This window comes from Limanda limanda, chromosome 7, assembly GCF_963576545.1.
Source record: "Limanda limanda chromosome 7, fLimLim1.1, whole genome shotgun sequence".
Classification (NCBI taxonomy): domain Eukaryota; kingdom Metazoa; phylum Chordata; class Actinopteri; order Pleuronectiformes; family Pleuronectidae; genus Limanda; species Limanda limanda.
In genome coordinates this window covers 14,911,626-14,939,493 of record NC_083642.1, presented here as the reverse complement: position 1 = coordinate 14,939,493, position 27,868 = coordinate 14,911,626, and the positions used below count along the sequence as shown (strand labels likewise).

The 27,868-nt window shown below is 42.9% G+C and overlaps 3 protein-coding genes across 4 annotated transcripts in view; all 3 read left to right on the top strand.

Moving 5' to 3' along the window:
• LOC133004584 (adenylate cyclase type 6-like) overlaps positions 1-12,814 on the top strand; it is a 34,237-nt gene extending 21,423 nt beyond the window's left edge. The window contains exons 6-24 of the mRNA XM_061074053.1: positions 1,018-1,129; positions 1,460-1,587; positions 2,334-2,492; positions 2,591-2,732; positions 2,966-3,094; positions 4,753-4,781; positions 5,023-5,170; positions 5,263-5,360; positions 5,494-5,581; positions 5,715-5,831; positions 7,024-7,173; positions 7,354-7,529; positions 7,769-7,798; positions 7,884-7,913; positions 8,011-8,143; positions 8,266-8,529; positions 8,757-8,961; positions 9,136-9,260; positions 10,811-12,814. Coding sequence (XP_060930036.1) covers positions 1,018-1,129; positions 1,460-1,587; positions 2,334-2,492; positions 2,591-2,732; positions 2,966-3,094; positions 4,753-4,781; positions 5,023-5,170; positions 5,263-5,360; positions 5,494-5,581; positions 5,715-5,831; positions 7,024-7,173; positions 7,354-7,529; positions 7,769-7,798; positions 7,884-7,913; positions 8,011-8,143; positions 8,266-8,529; positions 8,757-8,961; positions 9,136-9,260; positions 10,811-10,939 — 2,392 coding nt within the window. The 3' untranslated portion in view covers positions 10,940-12,814. The remainder of the gene's footprint in view (positions 1-1,017; positions 1,130-1,459; positions 1,588-2,333; positions 2,493-2,590; positions 2,733-2,965; positions 3,095-4,752; positions 4,782-5,022; positions 5,171-5,262; positions 5,361-5,493; positions 5,582-5,714; positions 5,832-7,023; positions 7,174-7,353; positions 7,530-7,768; positions 7,799-7,883; positions 7,914-8,010; positions 8,144-8,265; positions 8,530-8,756; positions 8,962-9,135; positions 9,261-10,810) is intronic.
• Positions 12,815-14,471: 1,657 nt separating this feature from the next.
• galnt6 (UDP-N-acetyl-alpha-D-galactosamine:polypeptide N-acetylgalactosaminyltransferase 6 (GalNAc-T6)) lies at positions 14,472-21,666 on the top strand. The gene is made up of 11 exons (XM_061074258.1): positions 14,472-14,498; positions 15,765-16,277; positions 16,817-16,989; positions 18,675-18,824; positions 19,351-19,585; positions 19,673-19,790; positions 19,907-20,107; positions 20,215-20,346; positions 20,435-20,536; positions 20,621-20,779; positions 21,065-21,666. The coding sequence occupies exons 2-11, from the start codon at positions 15,793-15,795 to the stop codon at positions 21,176-21,178; spliced, it is 1,869 nt and encodes a 622-aa protein (XP_060930241.1). The 5' UTR covers positions 14,472-14,498; positions 15,765-15,792; the 3' UTR covers positions 21,179-21,666.
• Positions 21,667-22,392: 726 nt separating this feature from the next.
• Positions 22,393-27,207, top strand: LOC133004752 (glucose-6-phosphate 1-dehydrogenase-like). Of its 2 annotated transcripts, XM_061074260.1 has the most exons (12): positions 22,395-22,579; positions 23,142-23,179; positions 23,305-23,413; positions 23,580-23,797; positions 23,880-24,038; positions 24,836-24,961; positions 25,066-25,159; positions 25,257-25,443; positions 25,570-25,805; positions 26,341-26,417; positions 26,506-26,598; positions 26,871-27,207. In XM_061074260.1, exons 1-12 carry the CDS (start codon positions 22,418-22,420, stop codon positions 26,959-26,961), a joined length of 1,590 nt encoding a protein of 529 aa, XP_060930243.1. In that variant the 5' UTR covers positions 22,395-22,417; the 3' UTR covers positions 26,962-27,207. The 2 variants fall into 2 exon arrangements, with proteins under 2 accessions (XP_060930242.1, XP_060930243.1); XM_061074259.1 differs by having other exon boundaries at positions 22,393-22,579; positions 25,257-25,805.
• The last annotated feature ends 661 nt before the right edge of the window (positions 27,208-27,868 follow it).

Genomic DNA, 27,868 nt, shown 5'->3' with positions numbered 1-27,868 from the left:
AGCTTGTGTCACCAATGTTTGTATAACAGGCCTATTTTTTGACATGGTTACGATAAGAGACTGGGGAAAAAAAATTGTAGAACAGGCTCACATAGTTTTTCTGTCACTCTAATGTTGACGAACAACTGAGTTGAATTTATCCTTCCTTTGTGCCCGAAGGCGGAAAAATATGTCCTCTGATTTAGTTTGACTTTATTCTTGACTTTTTAACTGTATTCTAAGAATGCAAAAAAGGGAAAAAAATAACTTTTCCCATAGCTGACCGTATCTTTCCCTTCAGGTAGTTTAGGTGTTTAAGTGACTGCAAACATCATCTCCTCCAAAATCAATGTATTGGCTACTACTACTAGTTTTTTGTTTCACAATTTCAACAGTAAAACATGGTCCCAATGTAATCCATGAAAAAAGAGCTAACAAAACCGAATCTACTGCCACTACATATATCGGCTCAAGTGAAACATGTGAATATATGTAAATTTGGTGAACTGACCCTTAAAAGCTTATCAGTTGCATTATCGCCTGGAGTGTTGGTTTAGGTGGGAGATGCAGACTCTGCTGTAATTAAGGGCCATCTCTCCCTCCTGGGATCCACAGCGCCATCTGTAGCCTTCAACTGGAACTCAGTGTCCAGGGTGTTGTTTATTCTCGCTTTTCATTACTATCAAAAGTTAGCGATGAGAGGCATGCAGACAGGGGGCCGGTGGCTGGCGTTCTCAGAGGGACGGGCTGGAGGAGATGACCTACATTGGCCTAGATGATGAGAGCTAGAGCTGAACAAATGTCTGCCTCTCTCTCTCTCTTTCCCTCTCTCTCTCTCTCTCTCTCTCTCTCTCTCTCTCTTTCCCTCTCCCCTGCTCACATGGCAATTGGACAGTGAGGAGAGAGAGAGAGGCGCTAGACCATGCAAACCAACTCCATACTCTATTGATTGAACTCATTCTCTGTCTCCTTTGTCTTTTTCTTTTCTTTTCTTTCTCTCCCTCACCCTCTCCCTCCCTCATCACCTCCTCCTCACAGCATACTGTTTGCAGACATCGAGGGCTTCACCAGCCTGGCGTCTCAGTGCACGGCCCAGGAGCTGGTCATGACGCTGAACGAGCTGTTCGCCCGCTTCGACAAGCTGGCCTCGGTGAGCGCTGACACCTGCCGCCACCATTCTCCACAGCAGAACTTTGAACCGCTTATGTAACCGTGCAGTCTGTAGCCCTCAGTGTTAGTATGACAAAGCCAACATGATGTACTAGTCGAGGGGGGTCCGGGGGGGGGGCTACTTTAGCATTGTGTAACGCATTAATTAGACTACGCTGAGACCGATGACTCATCTAAATTATGCACAAAAGGCTCTATATCTGACAGGAGTATGGTGTGTATTAGCTGGAATTGAGGGCCTAACATTTTACATGTGTGTGTGTGTGTGTGTGTGTGCGTGTGTGTGTTTGTGTGTGTCCCTGCTCTCCAGGAGAACCACTGCCTGCGCATTAAAATCCTCGGGGACTGTTACTACTGTGTGTCAGGGCTGCCTGAGCCCCGGGCTGACCACGCCCACTGCTGTGTGGAGATGGGAGTAGACATGATCGAAGCCATCTCGTGAGTCACAACAGACACACACACTAAGGGCTGCTGCACACTGGAGGATAATCGGGCCGATTTTAGACCCGATTTGCTCCCTTCCGACAATCGTGTTCCCGACTGGAGGTCAGTTGGGGTCGATTATCTGCCCAAATAATCCTGAAGTGTAAGGGGTTTAGAACATAATCCTAATGCTTCTGATTAAGTTGGAGACTTACAATCTGGGATCATAAATATCAAAATGATCTGTTGTTTGTCTTTCTACTGAAGTCACGTTCAATCACGCACATTTTCCACACAGTTCAGAAGGTGGCAGTAATGCACCTAAAAAGAAATCGCAATCCGACATATAAGAAACTGAAGAAGAAGAAGAAGAATCTGGAGAGTTTCTGTGAGATTCCAAGTCTCTGGAATTGCCACCGTGAAATCGTTTCCTAACAAGCGAACGGCAAGTGTGTGGTCTTACGCAGTGGCCAAATCGTCTACTGTGTGCGTTCTGAAGTTTACAAGATTAGAAATTGGTTTAATCTGTCATTATGTATGTGGTCTCCCAAGTTTTTGAAATTGTTGGAAATCCTCTAGAGTGCAGCAGGCTTAATGCACAGAAACACAAAGACTCACACACTCAAAACCGGAATGCACACCCTCACGTTCATGCACTGACATTGAACCGAACTCTAAATTATTTTCACACAGGGTATGAAGGTGACACTCGTTTTTTAACATAAGCACGTGTGTGTGTGTGTGTGTGTGTGCATCTGCAGGCTGGTGAGAGAGGTGACAGGCGTTAATGTGAACATGCGGGTGGGCATCCACAGCGGTCGTGTTCACTGCGGGGTGCTGGGCCTGCGCAAGTGGCAATTTGATGTCTGGTCCAATGACGTGACGCTCGCTAACCAAATGGAAGCCGGAGGCAAGGCCGGGTAAGTCCCTCCTACTTCTTTTGACGCTATAAGGACAGAGGCTCCTATTGGCCAGCTCATTTCTGACACGTTGTGTGTTTGTGTTTGTTTGCGTGTAGGCGTATCCACATCACCAACGCCACACTGCAGTATCTGAACGGGGACTACGAAGTGGAGCCCGGATTTGGAGAAGAGAGGAATACTTACCTGAAGGATCACACCATTGAAACCTTCTTGGTGATGGGCTGCAGCCAAAAGCGGGTAAGTGCACGGTCAAACACACACACACACACACACACACACACACACACACACACACACACACACACACACACACACACACACACACACACACATGGCCTTGAGTCCTCTTCAGAACTTCACAGCCATACTGATGCTGTATTTCACACACACAGTGTAATGGCTTGTCACCAGGCATAGAAGGCCCTTTTTGTCAAAGCATCTGCCCTGGCGGGTATTCTCTTCATTTCCAGAAAGAGGAGAAAGCCCTGATGGCCAAGATGCAGAGAGCACGTGCAAATTCTGCTGAGGGACTGATGCCACGCTGGGTGCCTGACAGATCCTTCTCCAGACCCAAGGAGCCCAAAGCCTTCAGGCAGATGGTGAGACACACTCAGGGAGCACGTAGCTCAGCGCCGGGCACCTGTTCCTCTTGTCGAGATCCTATTCCCTGTGTCTCCACTCTCTAAAGTCAAATCAGAAATATCCTTTCTAATTATGTCTGAAAGTAGCGAATGGTAGATATTCCTCTTAGATGGTCAAGGGTAAAATTGCCTTTTTAGTCACGCCATCGGCATAACCAAAGGGTTGGCAAATCCCAGTCGCTCATTCAGTCCACATGGAAATATTTCAACAACTGTTGAATGGATGCCATGGAATTTGGTCCTGACATTCATGCCTCTCTCAGGATGAATTGTAATAACTTTGGGGATCCTGTTGCATTTCCTCCAGCTTCATGACCATGTCAAAATTATGGTTTGTCCATTCATTTGATTTTTTGCTAAATTACATGAAAACAAATAACGTTCCCATGAGCCTCAGCTATACTTTGTGTTTGGTTACTCAAGTAACTCCAAATATTATTCATGCTGCCTTTACTTTACTAGAGAGGAATCAATGTCAAACCACGTAACCATCACTGCCCACGTATTACCATGAATATTTTACGTTGTCATGGTTTAAAAGAAATACATCCACTAGACGCAGAGTCGTGACTGATAATGTACCTCTTAAGAAAGAGGCAAAAGAGGCTGATTGTGCCTTTGCCTGGGTGAAGTAACATCATATAGATGGCTGTAGTTTCTTACCAGATCTTAATTTCTCCTCTCAAAATGTTCTGCTTTTGTCTAAATTTCTTCCCAAGGTCCCATGAGCATCGCACTATTATTCCCACAATATTATTCGCACTATTCCCACAATGTCCTCTGGCATTGCTCCTTTTGGTCAGTTTTGTTTATATCTGTTAGCTTTCTCATCATTGTGATAAAAACTACCTAAACTGACAGAATCCACCCTTGAGAAAAATATATTTAACATGTACGTTGACTTTTTAGTTTGGTCCATGTCCCATTCACTAACATGGGAGAGGTTAATGAACTATACCGCAGCCAGCCACTAAAGTGAGATAAAGATAATAAGGCTTATTTGGGGAAGTTGTTGATCATCTCTACAGTCTATGGTGAAGTTCCACAATGTTGTTTCTTTTAAAATACTTTTACCTTGAATCAATACGATTTTCTGTAAGTATAACTTTGAGTGTGACAGATATGTACAGTACTACCTTTATGGAAAAGCTTAAATCAGTCAGTGGTGCTGTGGGAGGAAGTATTGATCTGAACAAACAGGAGCAGGGCTCCCAGGGATTCTCAGCTGATTGTGTTCTACTGAAACTAGTCTGACGAGGCTGCAGCTGCGGATATTTCCTTTCTCACTCACTCTCTATTACTTCCTCCCTCTCTTTATGCTACAAGTCTCATTTCCTCGTCCTTCCTACATTCTTTCCCTCTCTTTTTCCTTTTGTGCTGTCCATCTCAGGGTCTGAGCCCTAGGGGCAGAGAGGGTGTAATTTGAAGCCTCTGAGCATTAATTAAAACATCAGTCTGGCTCTCAGGGATTAGCTGTGCAGATGTCTGTGTCTCTGTCTATTTTTCAGTTGCACTATGGCTACATGATAATCTCCCCCTTTCCCTCGATCTCTTTCCTGCACCGTCTCCTCTTTTTGCTCTCGTCATCTCACTCTCTCTGTTTTTGTTTTTCTCAGGGCATCGACGAAGCATCCAGCAAAGACAAGTGAGTGTTTTGTCCACACTTTTTGTTATTAGGGCGGCTTTTGTTATTTATGGTTGACTGGCAGACTGTCAGTGTGGTTGTTGAACTTCAGAGCACACTGTTGGTTTTATACAGTCAGATGAGAACAGACAGAACAGGCTAACTTCCTCACACAGACACGCACACACACACACACACATCACCGCACAGACCCAAACACACACACACACCGCAGTGACCTATTGTTCTGTCTCTCTCTCAGCCGCTGCACTCAGGAGGCCCTGAACCCCGAGGATGAGGTGGATGAGTTTCTTGGACGGGCCATTGACGCGCGCAGCATTGACCAGCTGCGGAAAGATCACGTCAAGAAGTTTCTGCTCACTTTTCAGACACCTGACCTCGAGAAAAAGGTTGGTCCTAGACGCAAGGTTGTTTGCAATTCACCAAAACTCGCTGTGGCGTAACCAGAATTGAAAAGTTCTCCTTGATATCCTATTTTCAGTACTCCAAAAAGGTTGATGATCGCTTCGGAGGATACGTGGCCTGCACGCTCCTTGTTTTCTGCTGCATCTGTTTCATTCAGATCATCATTTTCCCGAGGTAAGTAGTTCCTCCATTATGCTTTTCCTGATTTCCCAGTGAATTGTGGATAGGAAATGTGTTCTTGATTTGTTAATGAGGAGTTAATGAGAACTATACATCCTAATGAGCTTGTTTTCTTTCTCTTCCGCAGGACAACTCTTATGCTAGGTCTTTACATCAGCATCTTCATCATCCTCACCAACATCCTCTTCATCTGTGCCATCTACTCCTGCATCAAAGTAAGAAACAGAGGCCTTCATCACTCATATGATTGCTCTTCAGATACGAGTCATTATCTGTATGTCTTCAGCCCGCACCACTAATGGTATTAACTTTTCTTATCTGATCTTGTCCCTGCTGCCTGCATTCAAGGTCTTCCCGGCTGCCTTGCAGACTGTAACCAAGAAGATAGTCCAGTCACGTGCAAACAGCACACTGGTTGGCGTCTTAACCATCCTCCTCCTCTTCATCTCCTCTTTTGCTAATATGGTAGGGACTAAAGCTGTCATTTTTATAAAGCATTGTGACTCGTAACTAGTTGCATCAAGATGTCCCGCACATTATGGAACGAGCCATGTATCTGCCTGTGTTTCATTTGTCTTCTTGTCCCATTAATACCATCATACACTTCATCTCAGATGTTGATGAACAAGATTTTCTACATTTGATTTTGAACATATTCTGCACCATCTTGCAATTTCCTTTTTAAAATTAGACCAATATGCCTAAGGGGATGCTATAATAACAGCTGCAATTAATCATAGTCTGTGCCTTTGACAGATGGAGTTGTAGAAATCAAGTCTATTTTTAACCATCGTATTACTTCCATGTTTACTCACAGTACAAAGACAGATTTTCCACACAGTTTGTGCATGTGTGGAAGAAAAGATGCTCAATGCCGATTTACTGTAGGACACGTTACAAATGTTGTGGTCTGTAAAACTGTTTTAAGAACAATTATAAATGGGACAGTTTATCAATATTGAAAACTTTTCATTTTTAATTAATCTACTTTTTAAATGTCAGCGTCTCCCACAGAAGCTGCTGTGGCCACAGTTCAGTGAAGATGTTTGTATACTGTATATAAAATACTTTTTGCACATTTACTTTGAAACATCAGGGCTGATTGTAGATGTGTATCACTCTCTGTGGACAGTGGCTTTGCACCTTGTAGCTGTTGCTTTTCATGCTGTGCCGATCCACTTGTTTGATTGGAGGCCTCCAGGGTTGTTCCAGCCTGTGATTGGCTGCTCAGCCTTAAGCTCCAACATCTGACTGGCAAATTTAAAATTCCAAAAGGACTTATTCAGTAGGTTTTTCCTGTAATTCTCTGCTACTTGGTGTTTATCAGTCTCCCCATGTTTTTAACTCTTTGTTTGACTACTGCATTGTATTGTATTAAAGAGTACAGTACTGAGGTATGTGACTGAAGACATACCTAAATTATCTGGCAAAATTACATGACAGACATTACATGGATGAAAACACCTAGTTATAGTGTTTGCTTATTGCTTAATGAATGGTCCAAGGGCTGTGAGATTTATAACCAATAATCCGAAAAAGCCATGTGGTTTGGAAATTTGCCGTTATCAGGCTTTATCGACACAAACAAATGAAATCATCACAGGTATTTTAGTTTGAATGCCTGACAGTGACAGACTCTTTCTTTCTCTCCTGCCAGTTTTCCTGCAGCAGAGAGAAACTGGAGAACTGCATAGAAGACGAGCTAAACACATCAGTGACTCTCTGCCTGCTGCACAACCTGACCAAGGCAGCGGAGGACGGCTTGACTCTCTGCTCCAGCCAGGCCATGCCCTGCCATTTCCCCGAGGTCAGTCCCAAAGCATGACATTTAAGCATACACGTCTGTTAGCGTTAACTCTTATCTGCGTGTTCTCACACACATATACACAGATGTGCGTGCCTGTGCATTCATGATTGGCTTTTTGAGTGTGATGTTTGAATATTCACCTTACATTCCTCCGCCCTCACGGGTGCATCTCTCCTGCAGTATTTCAGCTACAGCGTGTTGCTGACCCTGCTGGCCTGCTCTGTGTTCCTCCACATCAGCAGCATAGGGAAGCTGGCTCTGATGCTGCTCATCCAGCTCACTTACCTCCTGCTGGTAGAGTGGCCTCAGGTGGCCCTGTTTGACAACGCAGACCTGCTGGTCAGAGCCAACAACTTGTGAGTCCCCTGCCGGCACCACTCTGATAAACTCATTCACACAGTCCTCCCCATGTAAAGAACAATCTGAATAGTTTGTTGCCTCCAGCCCACATGTGACCTTCAAAGAATAAGCATTTTAGATAACAACTCCTGCGTCTGCTTACTATGATTTGGGTTGTGCATTACGATAAAGTTCAGATCGTACAAGACCTACTATGTCATGCTAAGAGCCATTTTTCTTCTTCCTTCCCCTGCAGGAAATTATCAAATAATGATTCCGAACAACAGTAAGTTGTGTTACTTTATTTTCTTCTGTCTAATTTCATCGACTCGTGTGGTTTATTGACGCAAATTTCTCTTGTCCATATTCAGGCCTAGTTTCAATGAAACCGCAGAACAGTGGTGAGTGATTTTGACTTGCTCGTTAACATGTGTGTTGGGCTTCATTTATTGTTTCACAGCAATGCAATGACTCATCCACGACTCTTTCCCTCCTCAGCCTGGAGAATGTGTCCAAGGTATCCCTCAAGGTCATGACCCCTGTAATCCTGACCGTTTTTGTTCTGGCTCTCTACTTGCACGGCCAGCAGGTGGAGTCCACTGCTCGCCTCGACTTCCTCTGGAAGCTGCAGGTACATTAATAACACGTACATAAATAACAACAAAACCGAAGCTAGAGAGCGACTATATGACTCGCTCACTTAAGTTATGCAGTCATATGCTGTTGAGACTAAATTACCCCGTCCCTCCTCAGGCCACAGAGGAGAAGGAGGAGATGGAGGAGCTGCAGGCATACAACCGGCGCCTGCTGCACAACATCCTACCCAAAGACGTGGCCGCCCACTTTCTTGCGAGGGAGCGTAGGAATGACGAGTTGTACTATCAGTCATGTGAATGTGTCGCTGTCATGTTCGCCTCCATTAGCAACTTTTCAGAGTTTTATGTGGAGCTTGAGGCCAACAACGAGGGAGTGGAGTGTCTCAGGCTGCTCAACGAGATCATCGCTGATTTTGATGAGGTGAGGAGAAGAATTCAGCGGAACAAGATTGATTAATATTCAATTAATGCAAGAAACAATTATTATATAAAGTGTGTAAAAATGGAAAATTTAGAATTAATGTTTTGCTGCATGCACTCACCATTTTCCTGGTTGTTGGTATAATTCTGCTGCTTAGAATATTGTTGCCTTAGAGCTGTGGTGCTGCTTTTGTTTGTCTCATTTCCTCTTCTTAATCTTGTCTCCAGATCATCAGCGAGGATAGGTTTCGTCAGTTGGAGAAAATCAAAACCATCGGCTCCACCTACATGGCAGCCTCCGGCCTCAACCATTCCACCTACGATAAAGAAGGCCGCTCACACATTCTAGCTTTGGCCGACTACGCCATGAGGCTCCGAGAACAGATGAAACACATCAACGAGCACTCCTTCAACAACTTCCAGATGAAGATAGGTAAGCCTGAAGTGAGCGGAGATTGGTCTTGAAACATAATCCATATCCCGAATGTGGATGGGCATTTGTTCCAAAGGAGAACTACAACAGTCTGCTTCCTCAGAGCCAGCTTATGGATTTAGTTAAAATGGTGTTACTGCTATGATGTAACTCAGCAAGGTGATTTGTTCTCAGGACTGAACATGGGGCCTGTGGTGGCAGGGGTGATTGGAGCCAGGAAACCCCAGTATGATATATGGGGGAACACAGTCAACGTGGCCAGCCGCATGGACAGCACAGGAGCACCAGACTGCATCCAGGTAAAGCACATGTCATGCACGTCACAAGAAGCAGTTTGCATTGTTAGGTCAAGTGAGGCAGCCCGATGCAGACAAAAAAATCCGGTTAAACTAGTCATTTTGATGTTATCAGCCATCGTTCAAACACGAATGTGCTTCATCTCTGATTATTCAAACCCAAATCTCGCACAACTTTTTATATCTGCATATTGAAAATCTGCAGACATATTTCCACCAAGTTCAAAGCATACATATTAGTGGTGTCTGGAAGAGACCAGGTCATTTGCTTCTGCTCTCCATTAAAAAATATGACAGCAGATACCAGTGCTTCAGATACCATCGCTACACAGTCCTTCAGCTTAAGGATTTAGACATCTGGTCTGCAGAAGTGCCCTTGAGCAGGATTGCCTGTCAGCACTGGATGTGCTGTTCTAGAGCATAAACGGCGCTCTGATGTCCCTCTGGAGGAGAGCAGAGAGCTAAATTTGAATTCCCAGCAGAGGCCGTTCAACTGCTACATTATTGTCATCTTCAGCAGGGAAATTTGAACCATAGTTCGGAGCCATCGCTAATTCCTCAGAGTGTCAGCTAAGGACAAGATTCCCACAGTGTTATTCACCCTCTTATTTATAGAAGTAGACGTTAAGACAAATTTTGAAAAGTGTGAGTTACACCAGTCTAGAGAGCTGCAGTGAGATTTTTCCGCCCCCAAAATCAAACCCATAAATTGTCTGCTGGAAAGAGCACAGACAGAATTATGCTGCCATCTGTTGTACAGGCAGAGTTACTGAAAATGCCCAATGCAAGAGATCATATAAAAAGTGGGACTGCAACAAATTATCCACTTTCATTTCATTTGATCTTGTTTTTTACTAACTAACTAATTAATATTTAGCGTATGAAACATAAATGGGGAAAATGCCCATCAGATGTATGTTGTATGTATATATTTTAAATCATATAAAACCGGTAGAAACATGAGAATAATTTACATTTTTGCTTCTTTAATTTTGTCAACTTTGTTGAATCAGCTCTCTGAATTGTTGCTAATAGTTTTCCGCCATTTGACTCGTTGATAAAACCACCAATTGTTTCAGCTCGCATAATCAATTAAAGGTCAAAATATAATGAGAATCGCCAGAGTGTGAGGATCTTTCTTGAATTAGCACATTGTTTTTTATATACTGAATAGACTTACAGTTTGAAATCAAATATTTTCAATGATGTAAGAGAGAATAGTCCATATCCTCATATCTAAAAAGCTAGACCCTATAATTAATGCTTACCAATGACTTCAGCAAATTTTCTAAATTGTTGAGAAGTTATTTTCTGCCAATATTAATTTATTATTTGATTCATTTGTAATAGGTTAGTAATGTAGATCTATTCTGCTCTAATTTTATTTTAAAAACACCATTCTTCAATCCTAAATGTAATATTTGATTGTATGTTATCCCTCCATCCTAGTGCTTTTGGAGAATTGCTCAATACCATAATGGCTGGTGGAGTTTCTCCTGAGCAGGGTTGAGTGCATCACCTCTCCGGTGTCAAATGTCTGTGTCCTCTCTTAGGTGACCACAGACCTGTACCACGTGCTGGTCAACAACGGATACCAGCTGGACTACCGAGGTGTCGTCAAGGTGAAGGGGAAGGGGGAGATGACCACTTACTTCCTCACCAGCGGCCCCCCGGGCAGTTAACAACAGAGCGGTGCTGCCCACAGAGTGACTCCCATTGCACTGACAAGACAGAGAGCAGCAGAGAGACTTGAGAGTTCCGCCCGGCGACAAGCAACCGGATCGCGGTGCGAACACACCAGGGACAGAAGGCCGGCAGAGACGAGCTCGGCCCGACTCGCCTGTTGTCACATAATAAGATCCCCCCCCCCCCCACCAAGCTGCTTGAGAGATAACGAAGCCCAGTTGCCTTAGGACGGAAGTGGCTATGCTTGTGTTGATGAGCAATAGTATGAGTATCTCATCTGGAGTCATTATTTATTTTCATGAGGATGGATTTTTTTTGTGAAATCCTTGTACAAAAATGAAAATATTTACATACAAAAAAAAACTATGTCACTTAACAGAAAATATGCAAGGACAATATGAAGGATGAAAATGACCAAAGAACAAATGTTTGATATGAAACACACACACACACACACACACACACAAAGGATTCTATTCAGAAAATACAGTCATTTATTCATCTGCAGAAAGCAAAGGCCACGGGAAACGTCAAACTTTAATTTTTTAGCTGTGGATTTATTCATGAAGGATAATACACACACACACACACACACATATATATATATATATATATTTATATGTACACACACACGACATTGACTCACAACAAACTAGCTTGGACATCTGTGTTTCTTATCAGGGCCTTCTTTGTTTCTTCCAGCCTGTGATTAGCCGCAGTCTGGACACAAGACTGTTTGTGGTTCACTGAAATGTGCGATCGATTACTCGCGCTCTGCGATGTATCTTTGGTTTGAGCCAAAAACAAGACATAGGAGAAGAGAACAGATGCATTATTGTCATGGTACTCCGGAGATTGTCAAACAGTTCTGCAACGTTTTATAAAAGTGTACGTGCGAGTGTCTGTGTGTGTGTGAGAGTGTGTGTGTGTGCGTGTGGTGTCAGCACACAGAACTGAATGCTGGTCTTTACCTATAAAGGGGCATACTGTAACTTTTCACTGTGAGGTTTTTATGATACTGTATGACAATGCTTTCTTGCCAAACCGGTCGCTGCGAGTCATGTTTTGTATTATTTCAGAGTCGTGTGTCCATTCCTGATTTCTTGTGTCAAAAACTATCATTTGAGGAGAACAATGTCTGCGTCTTTTACTGGACTGTGACTCTTTTTGTCTTTTTTTTTTGACTGATTTCATTCCAGCCCGATTAAGCAAAAGCTTACAAAACCTTTGTTTTTGGACGGTGTTAGAGATGTTTGAAGTTAAACTGGTTTCCTGACAGCTTCAGGATTCGATGTGTGCCAGAGATCTGCTCACTAGTATTGCCTTGAGATTTTGCAGTTCTGAGGTCCAACTACTACATGGACCAATATTCACAACTTTACACTACAGTATTTGACATGTATTTGGCACATGGGGGCTTGTAGCCCCTTAAAAATGAGTTGTTCAAAACAATAATCATATGAATGTAATTTAATATATATATTTTTTTGCCCAACAATGATACTACTACTGAAGAAAACCACTCTTTACTTTGCCTTTGGGACTGAGGAAGAAGATGAATCATTGTATTAAGAGGCCATATTGATCAGGCTTCATGTTTGTGTGTGAAGTGAAAGAGTATTTTACATTCAGATCAGTTTTACACCTGATGTTGACAGCCTCAATTTTCTGTCTGAGCCTAAAAATGTTGACTTTAAAGGCCATAAAAAGAGTTCCTCACTTCTGCTTCTTTCTCTCTGTCTCTAAAACGAAAGGTCATCAAGACAAGTTGTTATTTTCCTTTAAGAAGTGACAGAGTTTGATAAATTCTGCAATGATTTGATTCATTACCCCTTGGATAAGAACCTAATAAATAGCTGTTTTTGCATTGATTGTGTTTATTTGTTGGTTTGTCTACTGTGGATTCTCTGAGATTCTCTACATCCATTTTGTTTGTTGAGCGTATTACATTAAACCGTATTTATGATTATTGTTGTTTTCAAAAGATCCTGTTGATATTTACAGACACCAAACACTGCACTGAAATTGTCTTTCACACAGTGTACTTCACAACACAGCTTTAGCCTGCTTAGTGGTGTTGGTTTAGTCCGGCTTAGGTCTCCAGTCAATCAACAGCCTGCAATCAAGATTTCTCTCTGTGACGGTAACCTGAGCGACGTCTCCTTCTCTGTTTCTGAATAAATCAGTCTACAATTTCAAGAGGGCCATACAGGAGAGAGTATTTAATTGCTTCCACGTGAATAATGAATTTCTGTTGAGGCAATGGCAATGTTCACTTACAGCACTCAATGCTGAACATTAATTAAGAGACATAAATTCCCCCTAATCCCTGATGAAAAAGCACCAACGTTGCTGTAATAGGCCCATGATACAGGGACCTTGAATCTCATACACTGGATGTGTGTGTGTGTGTGTGTGTGTGTGTGTGTGTGTGTGTGTGTGTGTGTGTGTGTGTGTGAGTGTGTGTGTGTGTGTGTGTGTGAGTGTGAGACATTTACACACATTTATATTTAATACATAAACACGTATGTGTATGCATGTATGTAGGCATGTATATGATATAAATACACACAATATGATTTATAAATGTATGTTATACCTATAGAAATACATTTAATACGTGTAGAAATATATATATGTTTACAATGAAAGTGACCTGCATATATGTATGTATGTAAGTATGCATGTATGTGATGCAAATACACATGATATGATTTATATATGATATATATGTAGAGAGATATGTGTGTTTCAAATTGAAGTGACCTGCATGTATGTATGATGTACATACATTCAAGATTCAAGATTCAAGATTTTTTATTGTCAAATGAACAGAGATAACATGAAGTAGTCACTGTCAATGAAATGCTTGGGCCACACACTCTCTTTAAGCAATGCTCAGTAATTTCAACCCCAAAAATAAAAATAAAAATAGAAATAGTATAAAATAGAATAAAAATGAATAAAGTAGAATAACAATGAAATAGAATATCAAAAATTTAAAATAGAAAATAAAATATATACATCTAAATATATATCTTTACAGATGAATCTTCAATTTGTGCAGTAGTGCAAATATTTGAATATGCTTGTTATGGTGCTGGTGCAAATATGATATAATATATGTATTTATATAATATATAATATACCCTTTTGTCGAGAAATATCTGTTTCCAATGAAAGTGCACTGTATGTTTGTTTGAATGTTTTCAGTGAAAGTGACCATAAATGAGCTGCATGTAAATAAGCGTGTTTAGAGAGCGCGCCACCAGCAGAGGGACTCCAGCCAATCATTTCATCAGATGACACCTGTTGTGATCTCAGGACCGGTGAGGAGGACACCGCTCAGTGTCTGTCTCTGCCTCCATGTGTGTCCCTGGCTCCTCTCCTGCTCCTCTTCTCTTCTCCTCTCCTGCTCCTCTTCTCCTCTCCTGCTCCTTTCCGCCTCTTCACGGAACTGCAAACCGCCGCGTGCTCGCCTGACAACTTTCCCCTGTGAGGAAGTATCGAGTGAGTCGCTACAACAACTGAACACGACAACTGCGCCGCTTGCAGGTAAGAGTCCCCGGGTGAGAAGAGGTGTAAACCTGTTCATGTCCACCTGTCCGTCCCTGTCATCCCAGACACGGACCGGAAGGAGCTCGGGTGTCTGTCTCATGTGTGATTTCTACTGATGAAGACTTGGTTTCCATAGCTGCACAGAATCTGGAATGAAAGGAGGAAGCAACTCTTTGTTTCATTTCAGCTTTTTCATTTCACTCTGAGTGTTGTCTTTGTGTCGTTGTCTGCAGTGTTATGTGCTTTCAGGCTGTAGACAATAATACTTTTTTTTTTGTGAAATGAAGCATTATCCACTCCTGTTATATAACTCTGTGGGACATGTATTGGTGTTTCGCCTGTCCATCCAGTTTGACAGGCCCACATTCTATTGACATATTTTCCCTCTTCCTCCTCCTCCTCCTCCTCCTCCTCCTCCTCCTCCTTCCTCCTCCATGTCCTAACTTTGGTGAGAACAAACTGGAATACCTGGTTTCCCATTACAGTTAATTGTGTCCACCTCCTGGAGCACCGCAACAGCGACCTCCTTTGAGGGAAGGCCGACTGGCTTGACTTGAGAACCGAGTGAATTAATAATGACCAAGTAAGAGTGACCTGAACAGTGATCACAGGAGGACCTGCAGATGTCCTGTATTCCAAGGATATCCTGTTCCTCACAGTAGGAAACAGCCTCCCATTGTGCCAAGGCTGGGCCGAGCCAGGGTCCGGTCATGCTCCACGTAGCAGACTCCACTTCCCTGTAGCAGGTGACAGCTGATCATTGCTGGCGAGGTGTCATTGGAGCAAGTGTCTCAGTGAGGACTTTTGCGTCACTTATTAACCGGCCTGGGAGTTGCAGCGTGAGCGAGCAGTGCTGCAGCCCACCTGCTGCCACGTGGGTCCTGGAGGACTGTGGCCGGAGCAGGTGAATTCAGGTGTGGGCTGAAAGGTGCGGTGTGTTTGTTCACTCTCTCTCCCCCCCTCCTTCCTCCTCCTCCTCCTCCTCCCTGCTTTCTACGCCCGCCCTGCGGGACTGTTTCCTGAAGAGACGGGGAGGGTGGCTCGTTCGCCCTGCTGCTATGACAGTTGCCGAGACACACAAACCGGTTGAAGATATTTCTGTGTTGCTTGTCTTCTTTGTCTACCGCAGGAATACCTCAGAGGATGTAAAAAGAGCAAAGGTGATGGGTTGTGAATGAGGTGTTTAGTCTCAGGTAACGTTCACCGACCTTTTACAGTCTGTTTCTGGGGAATTACTTACCTTTTACTTTCTGTTTTCAACAGCACTGGGAGCAACACCGTTATTTGGACCATGCGGCTGTTTCTACGCCGGCGTATGTCCCCTCTGAAACTGGTGATCCTCGCCGGGACTCTGTTCTTGGTGGTGCTGGTGGTTCTGCAGAGGGATGTCGGCTCTGCGCCTGACGGGGACCCCTGGCTAAAGGAACTGGTGAACAGGAAGGACAAGGTGCTGGTCATGGTCAGAGATGTCGTCAACAACATTGGTTTCCAGATCAAGGCTCCGGAGCCGCAACTGCCTGAGCAGGAGCTGACCACCGAGGACGTCAAGTGCCCCACTGGCTTCTACACACAAGCTGAACTCAAGCCTCACCTGGAAAGACCCCCGCAGGACCCCAACAGCCCTGGGGCTGGTGGGACGGCGTTCCAAAAAGACCATATGAGCCCAGAGGAGGAGAAGGAGAAGGAGGAGGGCATGACGCGGAACTGTTTCAACCAGTTTGCCAGCGATCGCATTTCACTCAGCCGTAGTCTCGGGGATGAATCCAGGCCTGTGGAGTAAGAGCATGTTGTCAGAATATTCTCAGATAGTTCAGACTAATCTCTGTTTCACCGGCAAGTTTGCTGATGTGTACACAGCCCAGGCCAGATAATGTCCTGTGTGTTTTATGGGTTCAAGCTCAGTGTGGTATATTATTATTTAATATTATCACATTCAAACAGTCTTAACATTCAGCAGCGTGCATGTCAGTGTCCCTCATAATTGAGGCAAGGCTTTATCTAAATTGTTATAAACAGTATCTCTTTCTGTAAATGATTTTCCAACTTGACATTAAAACATGTCACTGGTTTGATGGGCCTTGAACTAATTCTTGTATAGAGCCTTTTAGTGTTTTTTTAATGAGCGGACTGTTTACGACTGAGCGGACTGTTTACGACTGTTTACGACTGCACGAGCAGTCGTAAACATCAACTAGTCATCATCAACTATTTGCACACAATGGTCTGTTACTTATATTTGACTAACTCTCCTCTCACGGCAGTTCTTGTTCTCCCTCTGGCTCTCTTTGTGTTTTCACGTGGCTCTCTTCGCTCAGGTGCGTGGAGAGGAAGTTTCGCCGCTGTCCTCCTCTGCCGAGCACCAGCGTTATTATCGTCTTCCACAATGAGGCTTGGTCCACGCTCCTCAGGACGGTCTACAGTGTTCTTCACACATCTCCCGCAATCCTGCTCAAAGAGATCATCATGGTAGATGACGCCAGTACTGCAGGTACACACTAATGACATAACATACTCCGGTGACTCAACTGTCAGCAGAGTATAATGACTGCTTTGTTCATCAGCAGGGTGACAGTGGGAGTGGTAGATTTATCACAGTATTCTCTCTAATTTATGCTCTTTTCAGGCTCATAAATTAGGGAGAAATGTGTTGTCTTAATGTTTCTTCTCACATAAATCAAAACAAAAATGGTGCTTGCTGTAAACGACCTGTGTTGCATTGCAAGAAAGAAACTTTAAACTTTAAAACAATACAAATAGAAAATGCTCATAATATTGACAGTTGCACTTACTGTCTACGGGGCTTGTTTCATAAAAAAAAATTACACGAGACATTTGAAACGTTATGAAAAAAAATCTCCAGGATCTTCGCGGGAGTTTTTTTCAAATATGAATGATATCATCCAAGGTGAGTTGCAGAGCACAAAGTGAGAGAGAAAAATATAAGATAGAAGTTATCTATTAATTAAATTTGACCTTTAGTTTTTAGGGCAGCATTCCAGTCACAGTCAGGAGTGAGCTCAGATAAGATAACATAGAAGGGTGTTTCGCTTGTGATTTCTTCAGTTTTCTTTATATGCAGCATGCAAACACAGTAGTCGGCAGGTAGGGTTTTGTTTTAAATGGCAGAAGACACTTCAATTGGGCTGTATGTGTATGGAGACAACAGAGTCAAGTTTCATAGTGTCACTGTGCCACAACTCTGGGTGCAGTGAAACCAAAGTTGCTGTGGCGGCACTGACTCAACAGCAGAAAGATGGAGAACATCTAACCCTTCAGCTGCTGCACAGCCACAGTGAGAGTTGGCCGAAGAGACGAAACAGTTGTGATAAAAGAGGAACTTTGTCAGACGGTGCTTACTTGCTTATTAGCTGATCTTATCCTATTCAAATATTCTTAGTTACAATCAGTTATAAGCTAAAGAGCCGTTACCCTCAGCTGTATTTACACGTTTCCTACTTTGCTCAAACTTCCCCTTGCTGTCAGCTGAGAAACTGCTTTCTGTGGTTGTGTAATGACATGTGGTTGGTGGGCTCACTCAAGCTAAAAGTTCTGAGAAAACATCAGGCGTGCCTCGTTGCCAGAAGTCTTTGAGGGGAATGTGACCCAGTGTTACCAGCAATGTTTCTACCTAATTTGCTTATTGTTTTATCGCAGCCTGAAAGTGACTGTCTCTACTTCAGGCTTTAGGTTTAGAGTCTGTTGCACATGAGACCACACCTTTTTTTTCCTCTCCTTTCTTTCTTTAAAACTAAACCCTAGACTTTAAACCCTGAACTTGCAATCAAGTATATCCTGCTTGTGCTTAGATTTGCTCTGCTTGTGCTTAAACTGTGTGCTTGCACTCAGATATGTTGTTACTTGGAAAGATCTCCATCCCTCACCACTTCTTTCTCCTCTTCCTCCTCTGCTCTTGGATTTTTTTCTTGCAACAAGTCTGTCAAAATTCTCCAACCAATAGAATGCCAGATCGAGAATTGAGAAATTAAATTTGAAACACCACGCTCTTGAATAAAGATAGAAATAAACCACGTAAACTCAAAAGTGTTGTTTTGTTTCGTAAGTCTTACCACACTTCAGCAAAGTGAGAAGTTCAACACCAGATCACACCTCAGAGGACTTCTTTCTTTTCAAGTTAGTTGAGAAACTTGTGATAATTTATTTTTCTCTCTGCAGAGCACCTGAAACTCCAGCTGGATGAGTATGTGCGTCAGCTGAAGATCGTCCGTGTGCTGAGGCAGGTGGAAAGGAAGGGTCTCATCACAGCAAGGTTGCTGGGTGCCAGTCTCGCTCAGGGAGAAACTCTCACGTTTCTGGATGCACACTGTAAGAAAACACACGCGACAACAACACCGAAGCCTAATGTTAAGCCGTTTAAATCAGTATGACTGCCAGAGTTGTTCACCCAAGTCTTTGGACAATTTGAAATGGTCTTCACTTTCAACGTATCATTTAAACTAAGTATATTTTAAAACCATAACATATAAGAGGAAGAGAGGGGTTAAATGTAACACGTTTGAGAGATAAACATCTGTGTGAGGCCAGAAAATGTACCAGTGGTCTGAGAGTGACTGTTTTAAGTCACACATTTATTTATTTATCATATTTGTGCTCTGTTTTTTTACTTTAACACCCTCAATGTTCTGTAGCTGCATGTTAAAAGGGTGTTGAATTTTGATCCTATTTGAGAATTCTGCCAACTTGACATATTCTATGACTTTGTCCTCATTGCTGCCAATACTGACTGCTAACACTAATGCTAGCACTCTGATTATTGGCAGTAAAAGTGTTTTATATGGCAGAAGTTAAAAAGGGAAGACAAAGTGATATTTCTCTTCCTTCCCGTTTATAGGTGAGTGTTGGCCGGGCTGGCTCGAGCCACTGTTGGCCCGTATTGTTGAAGAGCCCACTGCTGTGGTGAGTCCTGAGATCACCACCATTGACCTCAACAGCTTCAGTTTCAACCGGCCTGTGGCCACCAACCGCGCTTCGAACAGAGGGAACTTTGACTGGAGCTTGACTTTCGGCTGGGAGGGAATCCCAGAGGATGCGAAGAGGCTGCGCAAGGATGAAACTTACCCTGTAAAGTAAGAAGGATCAAGTTGGTTTCACTTGGACCACCCCAAGTCATTTTAAGTGCCTAAAGCTTTTGTACATGCTTGTTAAACTTTCAGGACGCCTACTTTTGCCGGAGGTCTCTTCTCAATCTCAAAGGAATACTTTGAACACATTGGTACATACGATGACAAGATGGAGATCTGGGGAGGTGAAAATGTGGAGATGTCCTTCAGGGTCAGTCTCTTTGTTTTTACTGCCACACTTACTCATACTGGATTACATTGTAACTCTAACTTCCTCTTATGATCAAGTTAGAGTCTGAATTTCTAACTGTCAAATGTGATTCATAGGTGTGGCAGTGTGGGGGTCAGCTCGAGATCATCCCTTGTTCTGTGGTGGGCCATGTCTTCCGCACCAAGAGCCCCCACACGTTCCCCAAAGGCACAGAGGTCATCACTCGTAACCAGGTGCGCCTGGCGGAGGTCTGGATGGACGACTACAAGCAGATCTTCTACCGCCGCAACAAGAACGCTGAAACTATGGCCAAGGAGGTGAGTGTGACCGGTTGACGGTGATTAAATGATAAATGCACACGGTGAAAATGCTTTTTCTTCTCACCTCTTTCACATTTACACTGTTACTTGCTTCAATGTTGCAGAATAAGTATGGGGACATCTCGGATCGCTTGAAACTAAGAAATCAGCTGCAATGCAAGAACTTCACCTGGTTCCTAAACACAATCTACCCAGAGGCCTTTGTCCCAGACTTAACACCTTTAAAATTTGGAGCAGTAAGTCATGTTTCCCTTTGTGTCAACTGAGCACACCTCACATGTGCAGTTGAATCTTACTCTTACAATGCGTCTGTGTTTGCACTAGCTAAGAAACTCCGGATCTCAAACCTGTCTGGATGTTGGAGAGAACAACCAGGGAGGCAAACCTATGATCATGTACACGTGTCACAACATGGGAGGCAACCAGGTACGGCGACTCACACTGGTGAAGTTAAGAGCAGACCGTAATTTGATGCTCTTGGTTCTCTAATGGGCTGAATGTCTCCTCCAGTACTTTGAATACTCAAGTCACAAGGAGCTGCGTCACAACATTGGAAAGGAGTTGTGTCTTCATGCCAATACTCAGCCAGACCCTGTAAAGATCGAGTTTTGTCAGCTGAAGGGGAAGGGCTCCAGTTTGTCACCACAACAGGAGTGGGTCTTTACAGAGGTGAGGAACTTATTTTGGAAAATATACTTTGATATCATTATTATGTCCTTTATAATGTTTGCTAAATACTTCTTACTTTTGCTGTCAGACTATAAGCCCCAAGTAACCCACGAAAACACATATCATATTTAAACATGGGTTTTTAAAAGCAAGAGATGATAATAAAAATAACTGAGCTTAAGGAGTGCTGATAGTGCTTACAGTTTATAGAGTAGGTTAATGTTTCTCAACCCTGTCCAAACATTGATCTGCCTTTTTCACTTTATGCCTGATGCTATTCTCCAGGAAAACCTTCTGAAGAATCCCAGTAGTGGGAAATGTTTACAGCTGAAAGGAGGCCAGATTCAGATGGACAACTGTAATGCTGCTGACCTCCACCAGCACTGGACCTTCACTTGACCTCCCAGTGTGTCCACCAAGTGAAGCCTGGCACCTTCTTCCCCTCTCCTCAGACTTGGATCTCGGGAGCCAGCCGTATAATGACCAAGCAGTACTTCATGCTGTGCAGCTCAGGGCATCTACAATCGTGAGTGGACCGACAAAGAGGGAGGACAAAGTAAAGACAGTCGCATCTGTCGAAGATTTGAAGGTCGACCTCAACATGTTTTAAATTAATTTATGATTGAATCTCAGGAGAGACATTTGAAGGTGATGGGAGATACCTGCCCTCTACACACTGGACGTTGAAGGCACGAGTTACAGCTTGACCATGGGATGGGGGCTTTGAACTGTTATGACCTAATTCAGTGAATTTACACTCCAGCTTGGAGCGTCACTGTATAGTGACCTTTATTTTCTTTGTCGGACAATGACTGAAATGTGACAGTATCCACAAGTGTCATTACAGATCAGGGGGTGTATGTTTTTTTTTAATTAAAAATCCTACTTTGTGTCAGTTGAGTGATTTCTACTAAAGAAATGTTAATATTTTTTATCATGAGTCTCCAGAAAAACAATTCTGGAGGTTAAACAATGAATAATCTGCATTATAACCATCAAGTTTCACCTGTCCTGATTAATTACTATTGTAATTTTATGATTGTACCAGAAAGTGATTGTGGATAATGATTTACCCAGTGTACCATACCCTGAAATAATGATTCACTCAGTCTTTGTTGTGGTTACTGATGGAAATACTTATTATATCAATTGGATTCAGAGTCCGCAACATGTAGTCAACTGCATGGAAACATGTTCAATACTCACTTTACAACACGGAAGCTGTCATGCCAGAGTTTATTTACTGATAAGAGCTTTGTTCTGTAACAAAGCACCAAGAGTTTCTCTAGTCAAAGTTTACGTTTGCGCAACATTTGTCCAGGGAGTGGTTGGGTAAGGAACATTCCTACCGGTGGTTTCAGCTTTGTCTGAGTCGACCTGAATAGTGAGTTAAAGTGAGAAGTGAAGGGGCAGGATTTCTTTCAGTTTGCTAAACCGGATCTGATGGAATCTGAACATTTCGTCAGTACTATACAACAAACCTGCTGAACTGTGGTGCCTGGAGAGGGAATGCATTATAAAGCATGAGGAAGCAGTTGCACAATGGTACTTTTTTCTTTGCAACAATAGGTGGCAGCATTAACTCGCTGAGTATTTCTGCACTGTAAGGGTGACGATTGACATTTCATCCTGCTGGGCATGTCAAGAGTTGACACAGTAGGGAGAGAGCAGACGGGCGGTATGATGAGCGCTGAGCCTTTGTCTCGCTCGGAGGTGTTTGGACAGCTCAGGAAGGAGCTCTATGGAGAGGAGCAGTCCAGTCATTCCAACACTCACATATTTATCGTCCTGGGAGCCTCCGTGAGTACAACCTTTAAACTTCTTACAACATAACATGAGGGACGACCGTTTCTTCAGCTCTACAATTTGAAAGGCTCAGTCTGTTTCAGATGTATAAAAAAATGCTTTGGTAAAAATCTATAAGCTTGTTTTGAGGATGAAGACATTTCACCGATCTATATTTCCAATTGCATTTAACTCCTAAATGACACCGGGGAATATTGTAAGTAGTAATCAGAGTAAACAAGCACTTGTCTAAAAGGTGCTGCATCGACTGCCCTTTGAAAAAAGATTATTTTGAACCAAAAAGCATTTTGTCCTATGTTCTTGGTCTTTTTATTAAGACCAGTGATCATTTTAAATGTTCCACAAAGTCTCAGATGCTGCAGAGCTCGGTGTCCAAAGTCTCTCATTGCTATTTCCCCCATTACTCAACACATCTACTCACTCTCCACACCACTGAGACCACTAGTTTTTTCAAAGTTTACTTGCTCTTTGGACTCTGTTGATTGATTTACACTGACAGTGATATATCAGTACAGGTTTAGGTCATATCTCATGTTCATTTGCATTATTTGCACAGGGAGATCTCGCAAAAAAGAAGATCTATCCGACTTTATGGTGAGTATAGAAATCCTGCTCATGCACCAGTGCAGGACAGGGTGGTTTCATGTTTTTATGTATGAGGGGTTTTCACCTTTAGCTGGTGTTCTGTATCACTGCCCCTGACTTTGTTCCCTCTGTAGGTGGTTGTTCAGAGATGGCCTGCTCCCAGATAACACCTACTTTGTGGGGTTCTCCCGGTCCAACCTGACTGTGGAGAACATCAAGACAGCATGTCTGCCTCATATGAAGGTGTAGTAAATCGAAGGCTTCTTAACTTTCAACTTTATTTCTGCCCAAAAGGGCCATCTCATTGGCTATAATTAAATGTTTTTTATGAAATCAATCTGTTAAATGAGAAAATTGTTAAATGTCCGGGGTGTGTTTTCAAGAATCATCTTAAAACCTTTTCCTTCAGGTCACTGATGAAGAGAGTGAGTGTCTCTCGGCCTTCTTCAAGAAGAACTCCTACCTGAGCGGCAGGTATGATGACAGCAGCTCCTTCAACCAACTCAGTGCTCATCTGTCATCTCTGCCTGGAGGGGCCGATGCCAACCGACTCTTCTACCTGGCTCTGCCACCCACCGTCTACCACCATGTCAGCACAAATATCAGGAGCCACTGCATGAGCTGCAAGTAAGTTTCTTTCGTCACGTAAAAGCTATGGTTAACCAGCTGTTTGGTCAAGTCGTTCTGAGCCGCTGCGTTTGTAAAACAGAGGCTGGAACCGGGTAATTGTGGAGAAGCCGTTTGGGCGTGACCTCCAGAGCTCACAGGAGCTGTCAGCCCACCTGTCCTCCCTGTTCACAGAGGATCAGATCTACCGCATAGACCACTACCTGGGCAAGGAGATGGTCCAGAACCTCATGGTGCTCAGGTAACACTCCAAACACACACGTTCAAGCATGAGACATATAGATTAGGTTTAGGTAAAAGGTTCAGTTTGTAAAATTTAGGTGAAAGGGATCTATTGGCAGAAATTAGTGCTGTTTTCACAAGTGTGTTTCATCAAAATTGTACGAATAGTTGTTTACTTTACCCTAGAATGGGCCCTTTATATTTAGATACTTAATATTTACATCAGGAACTGGTCCTCTTTACGGAGGCCTCCATGTTTTTTTTACAGTTGTCCAAACTGGACAAACTAACACCTTTAGAGATTGTATGACAACTGAACTTACAACATCAGGAGAATACGCCCCCTTCTCACTCAGAAAGCGGTGCAGGTTCTGGTCATCTCAGGCCTAGACTACTGTAACTCCATCCTGGCAGGTCTACCTGCTAGTGCCATCCGACCTTTGCAGCTCATTCAGAATGCAGCAGGTCGACTGGTTTTTAACCGACCTAAATTCACTCACATTACTCCGCTCCTCCGCTTCCTTTACTGGCTACCAGTGGCTGCCCACATCCGTTTCAAAACATAAGTACTTGCGGGTACTTTAAAGGGAGGGTGAGGTGAGGGGTATTCAGCTGCAACATGCAACTGCACCACTAGATGTCACTAAAGTCTACACACTGAACCTTTAATTGGAGACTCTAATATAACTGTGAATGTTTGTTTGTCTCTGTCTGTTGTCTCTGTGCTATGCTGGTGACCTGTCCAGGGTGTAATAATAGCTATAGAAGATGAATAGATGGATAATCATAACATATGACTTTAATATCTCACTTCAGGTTTGGAAATCGCATCTTTGGACCTATATGGAACAGGGACAATGTGGCCTGTGTGGTTCTCACCTTTAAGGAGCCTTTTGGCACACAGGGCCGTGGAGGATACTTTGATGACTTTGGTATAATCCGGTGAGAGGCAGCACGTTGACATAAATGTAGCCTAATGTATACAGTGGATACAATGTTACTCTGGAGCCTTCACTTGCTCTGATACCAGTTCTTTCTTCTGACAGAGACGTCATGCAGAACCATCTCCTGCAGATGCTCTGTTTGGTTGCAATGGAGAAACCTGCTTCCACCAGCCCTGATGATGTGAGGGATGAGAAGGTAAAACCAATGACTAGATAACAGGTTTGTTTGTCTTCGGTGAAGAACATCCACATCATCGTAAGCCTGTTGTTCTGTGTTTCTTGATATGGTGCAGGTGAAGGTATTGAAGAGTATAGCTCCGGTTGCCATGTCTGATGTGGTGCTTGGCCAGTATGTCGGGGATCCGGAGGGGGAGGGCCACTCCAAACTGGGTTACCTTGACGACCCCACCGTCCCAAAAGGCTCCTGCACACCAACTTTTGCCACTGCAGTGCTCTATGTTCAAAATGAAAGATGGGATGGTGAGACTAACATTTTTTTGTATCTCTCCTTCTCTCACACTTTTCTGTTTGTGGTCTGTTGGATGACAGCTCCTCTGACTTTCTCCACCTTTCATGTCTGTCGTTGCACCCCCCCTCCCCTATCAGGAGTTCCTTTCATCCTGCGCTGTGGTAAAGCTCTGAACGAGCGGAAGGCAGAGGTGCGTCTGCAGTTCACTGACGTGCCAGGTGACATATTTAGCGACAGCTGTCAGAGGAATGAGCTAGTGGTGCGGGTGCAGCCAGATGAAGCCATTTACCTGAAGATGGTGACCAAGAGGCCGGGGGTCTACTTCAGCCCGGAGGAGACTGAACTGGACCTGACCTACAAGAGCAGATACAAGGTGCCTCAGGCTCACTTAACTCAAAGAACCCATCATCATCTAGCAGCTACTACTAATAATAAGTTGTAACCAGATGTAATTATTTAATTATACATCAGTTACAAACTATCTATTGCGGGCACTAATAAGTTTAAGCTGGTGTAAAAAGATAAACAGATAATTAATGAAAATATAAACTAAGCTGTGATAAGTTTTCGTAAAATATACCTTCAGGGCAGATGTCATATTTGACAAATACATTATAAAAACACTTAAAACTTTTATCTTAATAGCTGTGTAATACAGTTTGATACTTTATAAATCATTAATAATGTGTTGTGGTAGTGTTACCATTGATGCTTTGATGCATTCATTTTCACTCTATGGGATAGATATAGCTACATGTATACGGGAACAGTGTACAGCGTAGAATACAATATTCTATAAAGTAATCCTACCTCAGTGAAGCTTACCGTGTTGAGACACTAGACGTAGATGACGATGAATCTGAATGAACATGTTTGTAGTTTTTCTAACAGCAGCCATCTTCCTTTAGGACGTGAAGCTTCCAGATGCTTATGAGAGACTGATACTGGATGTCTTCTGTGGAAATCAGATGCACTTTGTCCGCAGGTTGGTGGAAACATTTAGTTCAGCATCGCTTTAATACTGTTTTATTTTATTTTAAATCTTTTTGCAACTGTTCCTCTCTCTGTCATAGCGATGAGTTGCGAGAGGCCTGGAGAATCTTCACCCCCCTCCTCCACCAGATAGAGGGAGAGAAGAAACCGCCTATACCTTACACATATGGAGGGTAACTACTCGTTTCATCTCTTTCTATCAATATCATTTTAATAATGCACATGTGCAATCCTGTTTAGACTTTCCATATTCTATATATATTTCATATATATTTCTCTATTTCCATGGTTTTTCAGTGTCTGTAACACCGCAATTTCCCAGCAGTCGGGCTAATAAAGGATGATCTTACTTTTCCTATCTTAAGATAATGCATTTCAATAGATGGTGCACGTATTCTTAAGAAATATATTATTTTTCTCACTTTGTTTTATTTGTTGTGCCCAGTCGTGGTCCAAGCGAGGCAGACGATCTTGTGAAGAGAGCAGGATTCCGCTATGAGGGAACATACAAGTGGGTGCAGCCCCACACAACATGATGCTTCTGTCACACTCTCACACTCAGGAGCACGTTAACACCAGCCTAACAATGTTTACAGACAATAAAGTTTACTGCAATCTTTCCCCCACTGCACCATTGTGTGATTTTGTTTGCATGTTCAATATGAAACCCACTGCTTTTATACCTAATCATAGAATGGATGTTGAAACAAACCTAAATGCTATAGTCTGATTTGTGTGTTCACCTGGAAATTTTCTGTTTCTGAATAAATCAGCTGTCACTCGCTTGCCTGCACTTTTTCTTTCTTTTTTCACAGAACTGTCCACAGCTAATAGCTCATTAGGAAAGAGTGAAGGTGCAATATTTAAACACACTTGAATGTAAAGAATAAAAGCCTTTATAGTCATAACTAAAACACAATTCTGAGCGTGATACACATTAAAGCAGTGATTCTCAACTGGTGAGTTGGTCGCGGCCATATTAACTTGTGGTAAAATGGGCATAAAATGTCCTCTTTAAGAAAAAAAAAATCCTGTGCTTTTATTTTGAAGGGAATCTTTTATCCAGAGGAGTGCCGTCTATTCACACTCATGAACAGTATTTGTTTTGGAATGTGACTAGGATCAGTTTTGTTTCTACATAATTTGAGTCTTTATGAAACTACTTCTCAGTAGTTGGACTTTTTTATTTAAGGTTTGTGCATGAAAGCATTGCTGAGTCTGTTAAAAGAGGCTGAAGTTACTGAAATGTTATGTATTACCTTGTGTCCTTAAGATTCACATTTTGGTGTTTTAATTAAAATGCAGTTAATTGAGTGTAAAAGGGAATATTTCCCCCTCTAGCATCGCCACCTGCGTGTCGTTTTGGTTTATCATTAAACTTGTTTTATTGTGTTGGCATACTGTGATATTCTGTTCTATCTCAGGTTCAAACTGCACCATCTT

Coding starts and splice junctions, on each gene's coding strand:
- galnt6 (XM_061074258.1), top strand. CDS start 15,793: ATGCGGCTGTTTCTACGCCGGCGTATGTCCCCTCTGAAACTGGTGATC. Junction 18,825..19,350: donor CACGTTTCTGGATGCACACT/GTAAGAAAACAC, acceptor TCCCGTTTATAG/GTGAGTGTTGGCCGGGCTGG. Junction 20,780..21,064: donor AGGAGTGGGTCTTTACAGAG/GTGAGGAACTTA, acceptor GCTATTCTCCAG/GAAAACCTTCTGAAGAATCC.
- LOC133004752 (XM_061074259.1), top strand. CDS start 22,418: ATGTCAAGAGTTGACACAGTAGGGAGAGAGCAGACGGGCGGTATGATG. Junction 23,798..23,879: donor AGCCACTGCATGAGCTGCAA/GTAAGTTTCTTT, acceptor TTTGTAAAACAG/AGGCTGGAACCGGGTAATTG. Junction 25,160..25,256: donor ATGATGTGAGGGATGAGAAG/GTAAAACCAATG, acceptor GATATGGTGCAG/GTGAAGGTATTGAAGAGTAT.